Below are 14,276 nucleotides of genomic sequence, written 5' to 3' on the forward strand. Positions count from 1 at the left end.
AGACAGGAAGGGACTACAAATGGCACAAGGGACCTTTATGGAAGACTAAAGTTGTTCTAAAACTACATCGTGGTGATGGCTGCACAACTCAGTAAATTTACTAAAACAAAACACTCCAAATCGTGCACAAATAAGAAAAAAATAAAACTAAGGTCTTGTCCAAAAGCATTAAATCTACCCCCCAGGCTGTCTCGAGAGAGGTCTGGAAATGTCCATGACCACAGAAGGAAGGCAACAAGCTTAACTTTGCCAGCACCAGGGCCTCCAGTCCACCAACTGGACTATGATGGCCTGAAGGCCTGTTCGATTGGCACCTTTGGTCCCCCGTGGTGGGAGGGGAAGGGCTCTGGAACCCCAAAGCATTAGCAGAGGTAGGATAGGAAGAGGAGAGTCGACCCTCACTGTTTCTGCGGGGTAGTCTAAACTAGCTCTGCGGGCCTCATTCCAGAGGACAGCACTGGGACCGAGGGCTGGGAAGCCCCAGGAATTGGGCTCTGACTCAAGGTAAGGGACAAGTCCCTCCTCCTCGAGCCCATCAGGAGCCGAAGGGCTGCTGCGAGGGCGTCTCTGTGGGCCTCTGAGGGCCCTGACTGTCTGGCTCGGTGACCATCTGAGGGGGCGCGTGCGGATTTGTGCGCACATACCTTTTCCAGCAAGTCTTGGTTTGTTCTGATGAGCAGCTGCTTCTCTTCCACCCACTTGGAATCCTAAGAAAAAGCACTAAGTATGTTCACACTCCTTGAAGCAAACAGACAGTTAAAGTGCAAAGGGGGTGTTGGTAACCAAAAGGCAATAGAAAACTCTCCATGGAAAGGTCAGAGAAAGGGAAGGCCGCTGGAAAGATTCCATGGTCCCTCTAAACCGTTACGCCTGAAAGAGAGAGCTGGCAGCTTTGTGCAGTGTCCCTTCCCCGTATCTCACGCTCCCTGAAAGCCCGCGGAGTTTGTGCTGTGAGTGTCCTTGACTGGAAAGCAGCTGCAGAGGGACCCAACTGGCCCTGCAGACCTGCTCAGGCTTGCTCATCAAGCCCATGGGCTGACACCCAGGCCCTACCCCGAGGGTCGGCCCCACACCCACGGACCTGGCTTTGTCACAAGGACACGCTTCTGTGCATTCCAGTCCCACTGCCTATGATGCCTTAACCACATTTCTTTGCCTGGCTAGGTCCCACCCATGGAGGTCCCATGAGCACAGGGCACCAGCCCTCTGTTTCCACCATGGCACAACCCTCCCACCCCAGTGCCTAGCACAGGGTCTGGCATACAGCTGGTGCTCAATAAATAGGGGAGGTTGGATACATGGATAACGGAATAGGTGGAAGAACTTCCTTCTTCCCTTCTTTCAGCTCTGGTGGCCTCCTGGGCTTCCTTTACCAATTTATCACACAGTATTGTCTCTGGGTTGACATGTGTAGGCCCCACAAGGTTGTGAGTCTCCGTGAGCATGGAGCTGTGTTCCACTCATCTTTTGGTCTAGAGAAGACTGCCTGCAGCTGTCCCCCGACCTGCATGCCCACGACCCTTGGCAATGACTCTGCAGCTTCTCCCAACAAGACGTGATGGCTACTTCTCCAACCCTGAAGCTGGGCATGCTGTGGCGTGCGTTGGCTCCTGGGATATTTGCAAATGGGACTCGAGCAGAGGCTTGGAGCATACTTGTGCACTGAGGTCTGCCCTTTCTCCCTGTCCCCAGACCACCGGGCAAAGGAGCCAGATTAGCTTCCTTGAGAATGAGAGACTAGGAGGAGAGATCTAGCCAACAGCAGGTGCCTGTGCCCAGACAGGAGAGAGGCCATTTCAGGCCATGTCACCCCAGCTGAGGCCTCAACAACACAGGCTCCAAAATGACCCCAGGGGAGACCAGCCGAAGAGCTGTGTGTGGGTCTAGCACAAACAGCTCACCCAGAGGGCTGTGAGCAAATAAAAATTTTGTTGTTTTAAACAACTAAGTTTGGAGGTGGTTTGTTATGCGGCAATAGCTAACTGACACCTTATCCCTGTACACCAAGCACAAACTTGGTATAGGGCGAGGGCTCTGGTGGCTGCTCCCTCAACAAACGGCCATTTGTTCTGTCCCGAACTGGTCCTTCCACTTAGAAGAACCGGCCCATAAACATAGGGTCAAGCACCTTGGAGGGGGATGGAACTTAGTCAAAGTCGATGGTCAGGTGACACGTGAACTCAACCAGCAGGAGGGGCCGAGGTCAGTGTCAGGGAGAACAGGAGCTTGAGAGCAGCCTTCTGTCCCAGAGGGACTCTAACGGCTGCTTCCCTCTCCCCACTTCTGCTTCCCCAGCATGTGAAGCACTATCACGACCCCGTTTTGAGGATGAGGAAAAGAGACAGGGTGGCTTGCATGGGTCACGTAACACTCAGGCAAGTCAGCCCCCAGGTGTGTGCGCTTCACCCCTCCCCCACCTCCGTGGAACGTTCTGGACCATGGTTACAAAAGCAGGACCGGGGTTGGCCACTCGCTAAGCCCCATCCAGGCCTGGAACAGTGCTGCTGTGAGCATCAGTGTGTGCATCCTGAGTTCTGCTTCCCGGCAGTCTGCCTGAATCTGCACCCTGGTCACCACCTGGGCTCTTGTCCTAACTGGACACGAGGCAGCATTTGTTCTCAGCTCCCTGTTCTGAACCCCGTATACCACCTTCTCCTGCCCTCTGCAGAGGGGGACGCGTGGTGGGTAGGGCGGGTCCAAGGTGGCAGTGCTGCGGGGTCCCCGAGTAAACCCAAGGGGCGGGCGGCCCCAGGCCTCCAGAAGGGACAGGGGGTGTACTGAGTAGTAAGTAAACCTCACTGCGCTGAGCTGCCGATAAGTCCCAGCTATCTCTCACCACCAAGGCAATGGCTGACCTGCACCAACCCCAGTGAGGGCTGCCTTTGGGTGTTGCCCTCTGAGAGGCTGGCCCTCCACCCACAGCCCCTCCACGGTCTCCCCCAACCCAGGGTCCAGGTCTGTGTCTGGGCGTTGCCTCCCTACTGCGTCCTGCTGTCAGCCCCGCCTTGTCATGCTCAGAGAACGTGTGCATGGAGAAGACTCAACGCTGAGAAACTCAAGGGTCGGGATTTCCCGTGAACAGAGTCACAAGCAGTGTGGAACCCCGAGGCGCGGGCTGAGGGCCTGGGTTATTCTCACGACTAAACCCTGATGAATGACGGCAGTTTTCCTTCAGAGTCAAGTCAAAGAGTATTCTGGCCACGCTCTGCCTTCTGAATTGTCTCCTACTTTTGCGCCCTCAGCCATCGATGACAAAGCCAAGTTAGAACCTCATAATGGGTTTTGGTTTTTTGGTTTTTTTTTTTAGTATTTTATTTATTTATTTGACAGACAGAGATCACAAGTAGGCAGAGAGGCAGGCAGAGAGAGAGAGGGAAGCAGGCTCCCTGCTGAGCAGAGAGCCCAATGTGGGGCTCGATCCAAGGACACTGAGACCATGACCTGAGCTGAAGGCAGAGACTTTAACCCACTGAGCCACCCAGGCACCCTGGGTTTTGGTTTTTTAAAACTCTGCAATTAAGCACCTCAGCTAGGCTATTCTTGCTTGGGTTTGGCCTGGGTGTTTTTTTTCTCTAATGTCTCTGGAGCAAACAACTCAGACCCATGGTTGGGGGGGCGGCGGGGAGAGCTTGGCACCAAGGTCACAGTGCCACCATGAGGGGCTAGACATGCGAAGAACCCCACGATCATTCCTGCTCACCTGTCCCTTCTCAACCAGTAACTTCTCCAAGTCTTCGATTTTGGCCTGACACCTCAGCAAGTCAGCTTGGAGCTGTTCCCGAGTCTGGAATGAGAAGGATCCAAAAGTGAGCAGGTCGCCATGGCTGGGTGACAGGGGAGCAGCAAGGACGGTGCTGTAATCCAGGCCTTGGAAGCACATCCAGGCACGGGTTCGAAGCTGGCCCACCCAGCTGCACATAACAATGTGTAGAAGAATGGAAAGGTCTTGAGACCTTTGAAGATGGCAAGATAGCCCCTGGGGGTCTGCCAAGGTTTGGTGAGGTGCCCCCCAGCCCTTCTTCTCATCCCCTCCAAGCATCACAGTCAAGGTTTAGAGATCCTGGTGGTCCGCCCAGCCCCTTGTGGCCTGCGACACTCACCCGGGCCTCTCTCTCTGCATCCAGTGTCCCCCCGACCTGCTCCTGAAGCAAGGCGTAGGCCCGCTGCAGGGCCTGGTACTCCCTGGTCAGCTGGCAGAACCTCAGATCAGCCTCCTCCCTGGTCGTCGTCTTAGTGTCATGGAGAAGAAAGACAGAAGGAAGCAAGTGATTTGCTGTGGGTCCCACTGCCAGGGTCCCCTGGGAACAGAAACACACATCCAGCCCTCACAGCCGCTGCTGGCAATGACTTAAGGAACCAGTCACAGCCAGGATGTCACTGGGGGCCTGGAATGATAGGCTGTGGGAAGAGACACAATCCCGATCTTCAGCACCCTTCCCGGGAACTCACGGAAGCCTGGGGATCCTTGAGTCACACGCAAGGGAGAAAAGGCAAGAGCGCCCCAGAGCCAAGCACCTCCCAGCAGCACTTCTCACTCTGGCAATTTCTCGGAAGGAGACGTCCCCCCTCGGAAGGCACCATACTGGCCAGGCATGGGCGCATCATTGGTAGTCCGGAAAATTGGGAAGCACCCATTATGGGGTCCCATCACATTAAATCCCTCTGTGTGTGGGCGTGAGACGTCCCGCGTGCTCACGGGAGATGGGGATGTAGAACACGGTGTTTGATGCCCAAAGCTGCCTGTTACATCCTGGTGGTCACATGTGTCTGGTACGACCACATTTTAGTCGGCTTTTCTAAGAGAATTCAGCTGGGGGTATGCGGGTGGGCAAGGACCATGCCTCCCTTCCCACCTTTGTGAGTCCAGCTCACTTGGTGCCGCAGTCATGAACCCAGGTGTGAGTGGTGATAGGGAAACAGGGTGGTGACTCGCGGGGAGAGGGCTTCCAGTGGTTTCTACTGCCCTCTGCCCTCTCCCGCTGCGTGTGGTTTCTCTCCTGTGTGGCCTCATCTTCTTCTTCTTTTTTTTTTTTAAAGATTTATTTATTTGACAGACAGAGATCACAAGTAGGCAGAGAGGCAGAGAGAGAGAGAGGAGGAAGCAGGCTCCCAGCCAAGCAGAGAGCCCGATGCGGGGCTCGATCCCAGGACCCTGGGATCATGACCTGAGCCGAAGGCAGAGGCTTTAACCTACTGAGCCACCCAGGCGCCCCTGGCCTCATCTTCTTAATGAAAAAGCAGTTCATGCTGTTTCCACTAGGTGGTGTGCCTGTGTGTGTGCACGTGCATGTGTGTGTGTGTGTGTTCATGTGTGCCTGCATGTGTCTGTGTGTGCGCACGGGGGACCAGAGACAGTGCACCACGTGACAGGTTTAATTGCAAAGACAACAGCAAGGCCCCACAGAGTTCCTCGGTGAGATCAGCTCTGGGAAAAGGAAGGGACCATCACACGCTGCCAGCACCCCCCTTGTCATCATCAGAGCCCCACGCAGTGGGGGGCCCCCTGCCCTCGGGGCTATGGGCTGGGATGACACAGACCCTCCAGAATTAGATCTTTGCGAGGAGCAGCAGGGGCAGCTGTCAGGGGCCAGAAGCGGCCCCCCAGCACCTTAGAGGTGGGGTTGCTTACATCGTCCAAGTCTTCCTCTGGCGTGGCCGGGGCCCTGTCTGTCCTGTCTGTGTTGCAGGATGTTTCTGACAATGTTTCCGAGTCCACGGACTCCTCATCAAATCCAAAAAACGTCTCCACAACATGCTTCTGTAAATGTAAGACAAGGGGCAAGGACATCAGTGATGGACTCAGAACAGCTGAGTGCCCCTCCCCCGCACCCCAGCCCATCGCCCTCAGGCACAGGAGTGACCACACACACGTCTGGACCCCAAAGGCATCCCAAGAGGCAGCTAGTGGGGTTCCTGATGGACTGGGTGGGAGAAGAGGTGATGGAAGGTGGTGGAAGGGGGAGGGGACCGCAGCAGAGCACGCTGGCCTGACCCTGGCTCCTTCTGCAGTCACTTAGCACCTCTGAGCACCAGCATCCTTCTCCATCAGACAGACGCAGAACCCCCCACGTCACCCAAGAGCGAGGTCATGCATGCGCCATACCCGGTGTGCTGACCCTCGGTGGGCAGCGTGTGTGTCCTACTAAGGAGGGACCCTCATGCCCCAATCAGTCAGAGGCAGAGGCAGTCTGAACCCTCCATGCCCGGGCTTCCTGGTTTGCCTACCCAGCACGTCTCCCACCCCAAATACCATGATATATGGGGCTTCATTCAGCCTTCACGCGATACATTCCTACATTCGTTCAGCAAACGCCCGACTGAGCACCTTCTATGGGTCAGGCCCTGGATGGGCCCGGGGGAACACAACATGATTAAGACCACACATGCCCTCTACCACAAGGAGCTTCAGTCCCTTGGGGGCGGCAGACATGAACCGACAATCACCAGATCAACTTCCCGTGTTTTAGGAACATTGGCTTTCTTCCCTTCCAAAATAGGCCCTGAGAAGGATTTTTATTTGTGTTTACAATCGACGAATGCTTTTCATGACCATGATGAGAGAACCATAACTAAATCCAGAGCCAATCCCCAGGCTCCCCCTGGTTCATCCAGAACCAGGGGGCTCCTCTCAGCCCCCTCCCCACTCCTCAACCCACAGAAAGATCAGGGCTCACCCTGCACGTTGAGGGCACCCCTCCCCCACTCTGCTTGTTGAAGCTGGTATATGTCTGCGCTCTTGGGTGCCCACATGTAAGAGAAATGTATCTGTGACCATGATTAAAAATGTAATTAAGAAATAATCCAGCCATTAGGAAGGGAGAGGGAGACAGAGTGACTGCTCTGTCCTCTTGCACAGCTAGAGTTTCTGGAGAGGTTTTGCTGGAGACACCCACGAGGACAGCGGTTTGCTCATGAGGGGTGAGATCTGGGCTACTGTATTCCCCACGGTGGCCCAGAGCCGGGCACATCCAGTAAACACTGGTTCTCAAATGCATAATCATCAACGAGGCTTTGTTCATGAACTCAAAGCTGAACTAACTCGTCCCACAAAGAGTTTTAGGCTTGCACATGACAAGCCTTTCCCTCGTTCACACCGCCAGCACCAGCTGGGCAAACACCTGGTCCCGCACCCCGGGTAAGTTTACCAGGTAGAACCCTGGCGACCTATTAGGTTCCATCGGTATCAAATGATTTCTTGTCTCCAAGTAGAGGCTGGAGACAGTCACATATACCCCAATCTCCTCCCCAGAGGAGAAACCTCCCTTGGATTCAGGTATGGAAAACTCTCCAGATGATTTACAGAGAGCAGTGAGTGGCCATGATGTCCTGATGGTGACGACGGCAGCTTCGGGAGGGACAGGTCCACGATGCTCAGAGCTCTTCGGCACACATGGAGCTCACCTCCCAGAGCTCCAGACTCCCCACTTTTCTGGGCAGCCGTTCACCCAACCTCATTTCTTGCAAACACTGCTAATTGTGAGGTGTCTGGGGACAGGACTGCATTTGCTGCGCTGTCGGCCAGCAGCCAGCCGTGACGCACACGGGCAGGGCTCCAGGAAACCTCTCACCACACTGTCTCCAAACCGTCAGGACAAGACACCCCCTGTGAGCTTCCTGGACCATTCAGGTGGCTAATGACTCGGTATTCCAGACAGTCCACTTCTAAAAACCTCAGGGATGGTTCACTGGGTCCTCCCTCCCCAAGCCGTAACACAGGCACTCACGACAGATGCTGCAGACGTGCATTAAAGGAGAGCTGCCTTTGCCGACAGCCCATCCCCAGACCCAAGTGGAGCTCCCTGAAGTCCAGTGTGGCCCCAGAGACCAAGGCTCCAGGGAAGTGTGCTGCAGGGCAGCAGGCGGGACACAGCTCGGATGGGGCATCTAGCATGAAAGAACAAACCCATTCTGTCCCTCGCCCAACCGGACGTGAATCCACAGACCCCTGGGCTCACACAACTCCTCCAGCGGCAGCAAGCAGCTTAAGAAACCCCCCAACCGGGGCGCCTGGGTGGCTCAGTGGGTTAAAGCCTCTGCCTTCGGCTCGGGTCATGATCCCAGGGTCCTGGGATCAAGCCCCGCATCGGGCTCTCTGCTCCGTGGAGAGCCTGCTTCCTCCTCTCTCTCTGCCTGCCTCTCTGCCTACTTGTAATCTCTGTCTGTCAAATAAATAAATAAAACCTTTAAAAAAAAAAAAAAGAAAATAAACCCCCCAACCTTGTACAACATGTGGGTTGGGTTAATTTGTTTCCTCGAAGGGTTAGTGTTTTCTAAAGGGATAGTATTATCTGGGAAGCCGAGACACACCACAGAGATGTACGCCTTTGTGAATAAAACAAGACAGAAAAAGACATTTTCACGCTTAAAGTGAAAATCTGGGGCTGTCTTCTTCGACCCCATTGCGACTTCTGCCTGACGCCACATTTTTAAAATCCACGTGAAATAGGAAGGACAGAATCACCTAGAAAACACTCAAACGCTTGTCTCTTTCGGAAAGAGTCAAACCCTGGGGCACCTGTCAGGTTTCCCGAGTTGTCCACTTTTCTCAGATTCCCAGGGCATTTATTTCCCAGGAAAAGCCTCAGCTCCCGGCCACACACATCTGGGAGCCTGTGCCTCCAGATTTCCGTCTTCTTTACCCCCCAGAGTCCTGCCTTGCCCACTCCTTTTTATAAACCAGCCCAAATTGTTGAAAGGCAGCTGGGGCAAAATTGAAAAACAAACGTGTCTGCTCCATTTACCCTGTGAACGCACAGAGGGGTTCCTTCTCAGCACATGGAAAGGCACCGAGGGGAAGACAGGTGCTTCCAAAATAAACCACCCTGCATGGAGCACAGCTCCCAAACCCCCTCGCTCCCACCTCCCCATGTCCCTTCCAACAGCAGCTAGCTCGGGCAGGGACTCCCTGACGTGTCCTTTCCCAGAACCTCCAACAGTCGCCTAGAGCTAGCCGCTTACCTTCGTGCTTGTAGGTCATCTCCTGGCAGCCGGAGAAGTACAAGCACACCAGAGTACAGAGACAGAGAAAGAAGGAGAAATACAGCACAAAGAGGATGTACTCCATCACCGGGCGTGGAAGCAGAGCCCGCTAGTGCGTGTGCACCCAGTGGGCTCAGAGCAGCCTCTCTGACACCTGCTACCAGGTGTCTCTCCAGTGCTAGGGGGAAGCACGGCTTCTCCCCCGGAACATTCTCCCCCGCTGGAGCTCTGGGATCAGCCTCCGAGGGCCATGCTGCCAGCTCGAGATCTGGGGGCTGAGAGCGGCCAGTTTCCAGGGCCCTGGCTGGCACCGTCATCATCACCCAGGACAGCTTCCCCACTGGGTCATTCCCTGGGGGCTGCCCTCCCGGTGCTGCCCTTCCACAGGCCTCAGGCCCCTGGGAGATCGTTAGGCCCCTGGGAAGAGCACTAGCAACAGTGACTCGGAGAGAGTTTTCTTCCGGACCAGAGCCAAAACCCAGGAGGCACATCTTGCCGCCGCGTGCACTTGGGCAAGTTCTCTGCTCGTCCCCCGAGCACCCCGCATGCACCCCAGACTAGCTGAACTCAGCGGCTTCTCAGCACTCTGTCCTTCAGCTATTTGTACAGACTGACCAAATTGGGATCCCCATCTGGGATGCCCATGGGAGCCTACATTTCTTGGAGAAGCTTCTCTCAGCAAAACAGCCAAAGCAAAATCCTGTGCGTCAGAGAAAAGGGATAGATAATCCTATTAAAAAGGAAAACTGCTGTATTTGGAAAGATAGTCAAGCCATATGAAAAGGCAAAGGACAATCACAAAAAGAAAAGGGTAGACAATTAGGTTCCTATGTCTATTTCAATTGTAATGATGCTGGACACTCTGCTCCTTCTAAAATATCCGTGATATGAGCTATGTAACCACATCTTAGCGTCCACTAAGCCTTTCATTCATGTTTCTAAATGAGCTGCCCCCAACACATCCCACCCAGGCAGAATCGGGACTGGTTCAGGGATGAGCCTGTAACCAGACTGAGCCAAGGAGCACAGCCCTGGGACTCTTGCTGGAGCCACTGAAGAGAGATGTCCTCCCACCTCTGAAGTTGATAGGCAGGTATAACACCGACTTACAGCTTACAGCTGCTGAAGCTGATTCAGGCACCACATGGGGGAGCCCTCCTGAGAAAGAGGCCAGCCCAGGGGAAAACAGAGTAGAAAGGGGGAGAGAGACAGGCTCCAGGCAATATTGGGTAAGCATCTGGATCCAGCTGTGCCTCTGTGCCTGAAACCAGCTACCTCTAGACTTTTTAGCTACATAAATTCCTTTCCTTTCTTAAATGACTTTGCGTTTTTTGACACACACAATAGAAAGGACCTTGGGTAATGGGGGAAGGGGAGAGAAGCCTAGAAACCATGCTATCTGCAAGCTGTTGAGTTTGCTCAGAGTCTGGCTGGGGACAGAGCTATGGGAAACGGCAGCCCAGGAACAAAGCTGAGTGGAAACAACCCTACAGGGAAAACAGGATTCCTCTGCTCAGAAATGGAAATAGAAATGGAATGCGTGGCCCATGATGACAAGTGCCGAGGAGCCCCAGCCAAGGACGGTGGTGCGTCCTGGCTTCTGTTCCAACGCAGCTCCCACCATGGAGCGGCAAGCTTCGCCTGGAGGGACACAAGGTCAAGTCTGGATAGGCCCCAAGTGTCTGATGAGAATGTATGCAGGGGGATGGTGAGTGACCCTCCATCTGAGACCCACCAGAAGGTCTCAGCTCAGGCCTCAGCTGCTTCCTGGTGACACCAGCCCCAGGGGCCATTCAGGGACAAAGGGCCCACCATACTGACACTTGGGCTCAGAGAAGGGCAGTTCTGCCCGTGGTGCTCTGATGTTTCTTAGCTATCTTCCAGTCTCTTGTGAAGGATGGCTACCGTCCAAAGGGCATGGAGAGCTCACTTCACTGTGACCTGAGACGGTCTCTCTTTTACGGTGACACGAATGAGAACCAGGGACATGAAGAGCAGGGCCTGGTTATCTGAAGTCAACAGACCCGCCAAAGGAAAGCTACTGATAAAAGGGGAAGGGAGAAGGAGAAATCACAATTTATGGATCCCAGACCCAGGTGCTCTGTTTGGCCCCCTGGATGGGATGATCACAGCTCCCCAAGGTCAATGCCACACGGCCAGGAGCCGGACTGGTCTTCCATGCAGCTGCCGGCTACAGCGTCTCCTCCTCTCTCTCCCCAGATCCCCGCCTCTCCCCAGATCCCATCCCTGCTCTAACCAGGGCACGTGAGTCAACCATGCTGACCTTAGCTGTGCTTGCGTGCTTGGCTCTCTACCAAGACACGACTTCATGATGCTGGGCAGCAAGATTTCAGACAGCAAGCTCACCGTCCCCTCCCAGGCAGGAGTTCTGTCAGGTTCATCTGTGCTGCCAGCCCTCCTGCAGAGAGTCTGGCCTCCCCACATGGGGCCTGGGGAACCCCTCGCTCAGAGTTCTCCTGCTACTCCCTGTAGGTGGCTGAACTAGCAGTGTCCTGGGGCAGAGACGCCCACACCTGTCCTGTCCCCAGGAGCATGGTGAGACAGGGTCAGCGACCCTCTGAGTGTGAAGGTCCCCTTGGGGACATCACATCAGGGCATTACGGCTCTACCACCACCACTGGAGTGTGGGTGTGGAGGGAAATGCGGAGTCCAGGTTCTTCCAGAAGATTCTGGCACAAAAATTTGGGCCAAGCAAAGGCTCAGTCCAAGTGTGGTAAAGCCCGCTTTACAAACAGACAGAGCTTGATGGAGGTATTTGAGGGGAAATAGTAACTCCTGAATCCCAGCTGCCTGTGGGAAGGAAGTCAGGGAAGCTGTCCAGGCCCGAGAGAGAGCCCTGGGGAGCTCAGGTCCCAATCTGGCCCCAGACGATGCCAGGAGAAAGTGGGAACGTGTGGGGGAAACTGCTCTCCCCTGAATCTGGAGAAAAAGAAAAGAGGCTTGTGGATCATAGAAACAATAAGTGGAAATGACTGTGAACTAGGTCAGGAAAATTCCCGTGGAGGCTCCCAAACTCCGCCTTCTAGTGGCAGTGATCTATTTCAGTTAGTAACCGAACATCCCCATCCTTGGAGATGACCCAGGGCTCTGCAAACGCACTTGGCCAGTCAAAGCAATTTGCTTATTCAGTTAACAGCTATCCGGGGACACCTACTCTGGGCCGAGACAGTGAAGGGGGCGCAGCAGGTGGGACACAGCTCTGGCCCCACTCAACCGTGTCCATGCAAGCCTAGCAAACCCCAAGTCCATTCTAGGCCTTTGTAGAGTTCTCTTCCCACAAACACATTCAGAAATTGGGAGAAGGAGAAAAGAATCCTTACTTACTTCACGAATTCTGATACAGGCTTAAAAAACCAAGTTGGGGCTCAATAGTGGGGTTCCCAAAAACCCTACTTAGGAGCTTCATGAGGGATGAATGCCACAGCACATCTCATTCCTCCTCAAGTTGGAGGCCTTTAGACTGCTGTTTTTGCAACTTGCCCACAGTGACCGTGGCATTCACACACGTTACCAGCAGCTGGGCAAAATGCTGTGTCTCTTCCAGAGAGCACGGGGGTCTCACATGCTCCCCCAAAGCCTTCACACCCTGTGATCCGTAGCCCACCTTCTGGGAATCTACCCCTGGGGGACCATCCAGACCCTGGGCACAGCCTCCTGGACCAAGGGAGGCCACTGCGGTGCAATCTGCAGAAGCAGACCGTCCAGTCACCTCATGGAACGGACAGCACGCAGGGATGACAGACCTGGCCCAGAAAGCTGTCTACACAGGCATTAACACACTCACTCGCTACAACAGCCCTTAGAGCCACAAGGGGCTGAAGGCTAGTAACAGGCCCAACCCAGAAAAGCAAACAAATTTATGGCCCATCTACTTGATGGATTATGTAGTCTTAAAAATCTGTATTTATGATGACGGAGTCCCAACACGGGTGCATGCATTGTGGTACAATGTTAAGGACAAAAAACCAAAAAAACGAACAACAACAACAACAAATAGCCCAGAAAGCAAAGTGGATTCTGCAGTTACAACTACGTTATTAAGAAAAAGAGGGGGCACAAGGGCTCAGGGGTGGAGGGCAGGTGTTGTGGGGGGTTTGTCTTAAAATGTCCTTCGTCCTCCTTGACGTGGTGGTGCAAGCTTGGCTTTTGGAGCCCAGACTTGAGCTTGAACCTGTGCCTTACCAATTCACTTTGAGCTATTTCTATACTGTATACCCATGTGCTTCCCGTAACCGTCAAATAGGAAATACAGTGCCAACTCAGGCGGCTGCTGTGACAATGAAATGAGCTGGAGCGTACATCACCCCTCAGTCAAGTGACCAAGTTCAAGCTCAGCCTGCAGATAGATTTTATTGGGGCCACGGAGTGTTCTATAAATAATTATGCCAACATTTAAAATTCTTCGATTTTATATAACGTGAGGTGCTTTGGGGTGAATTGGGTCCCCCCTCCAAGAAAGACCTGTTGAAGCCCTACCCTTAGTACTCCATTAACATGAGGTGGGCAGGGTGCAGGGTGGGCCCCTGATCCCAGACGACTGGTGTCCTTATAAGAAGACAGCCATGGGATGCACAGGGATGATGGGTTCTGACCACAAGAGCAGAGGCTGGGGTCAGGCGGCTGCAAGACCAGGAACACTAAAGAGGGAAGCTAAAAGAGCTGAGGAAGGATTCCCCTACTGGTTTCAGAGGCAGCACCACCCTGCCCACACCCTGACTTTGGACCTTCAGATTCCAAAACTAGAAGACTACATGGTTGTATTGTTCTCCATCGCCCGGGTTGGGGTATTTTGTACAGCTGCCCCAGAAAACTAACATGGAAGGGTCCCCACTTCTCTCAAGCCTCTGGAATATGTGACACCACCTGGTTCTAGGGGCTCAGTTCGCCACAGGCCCCAGCGCTCCCTTCTGCCACCCTGACAGGAAGTCTTCGCATGGAGGGTTGTGGGGTAGCACATCGGTACTGCTGTTTCCTTTACACAAGTTTTCCAGGACCACATCTCGATCAGAAGATAAACCAGGAGGGGCGTCCAGTTCAATAGAAAGGAGAACAGATCCGGGTTTTGGTGGCAGTGAAAAAATGTTCAAAGGTTTAAGATTTTTTGTTTTTTGTTTGTTTGTTTGTTTTTATTTGACAGAGATCACAAGCAGGCGGAGAGGCAGGCAGAGAGAGGAAGGGAAGCAGGCTCCCTGCTGAGCAGAGAGCCTGATGCGGGGCTTGATTCTAGGACCCTGAGATCATGACCTGAGCGGAAGGCACAGGCTTTAACCCACTGA

General features: G+C 53.9%; 1 protein-coding gene across 12 annotated transcripts in view; it reads right to left on the bottom strand.

Moving 5' to 3' along the window:
• Positions 1 to 14,276, bottom strand: part of JAKMIP1 (janus kinase and microtubule interacting protein 1) — a 134,875-nt gene that overhangs the window by 32,610 nt on the left and 87,989 nt on the right. For all 12 annotated transcript variants that reach the window (XM_045998606.1, XM_045998595.1, XM_045998596.1 and 9 more), the window contains 4 exons: positions 5,630 to 5,758; positions 4,101 to 4,229; positions 3,701 to 3,784; positions 645 to 707 (listed from right to left, as the gene is read on the bottom strand). In XM_045998606.1, coding sequence (XP_045854562.1) covers positions 645 to 707; positions 3,701 to 3,784; positions 4,101 to 4,229; positions 5,630 to 5,758 — 405 coding nt within the window. The remainder of the gene's footprint in view (positions 1 to 644; positions 708 to 3,700; positions 3,785 to 4,100; positions 4,230 to 5,629; positions 5,759 to 14,276) is intronic.

This window comes from Meles meles, chromosome 2 (genome assembly GCF_922984935.1).
Source record: "Meles meles chromosome 2, mMelMel3.1 paternal haplotype, whole genome shotgun sequence".
NCBI lineage: Eukaryota > Metazoa > Chordata > Mammalia > Carnivora > Mustelidae > Meles > Meles meles.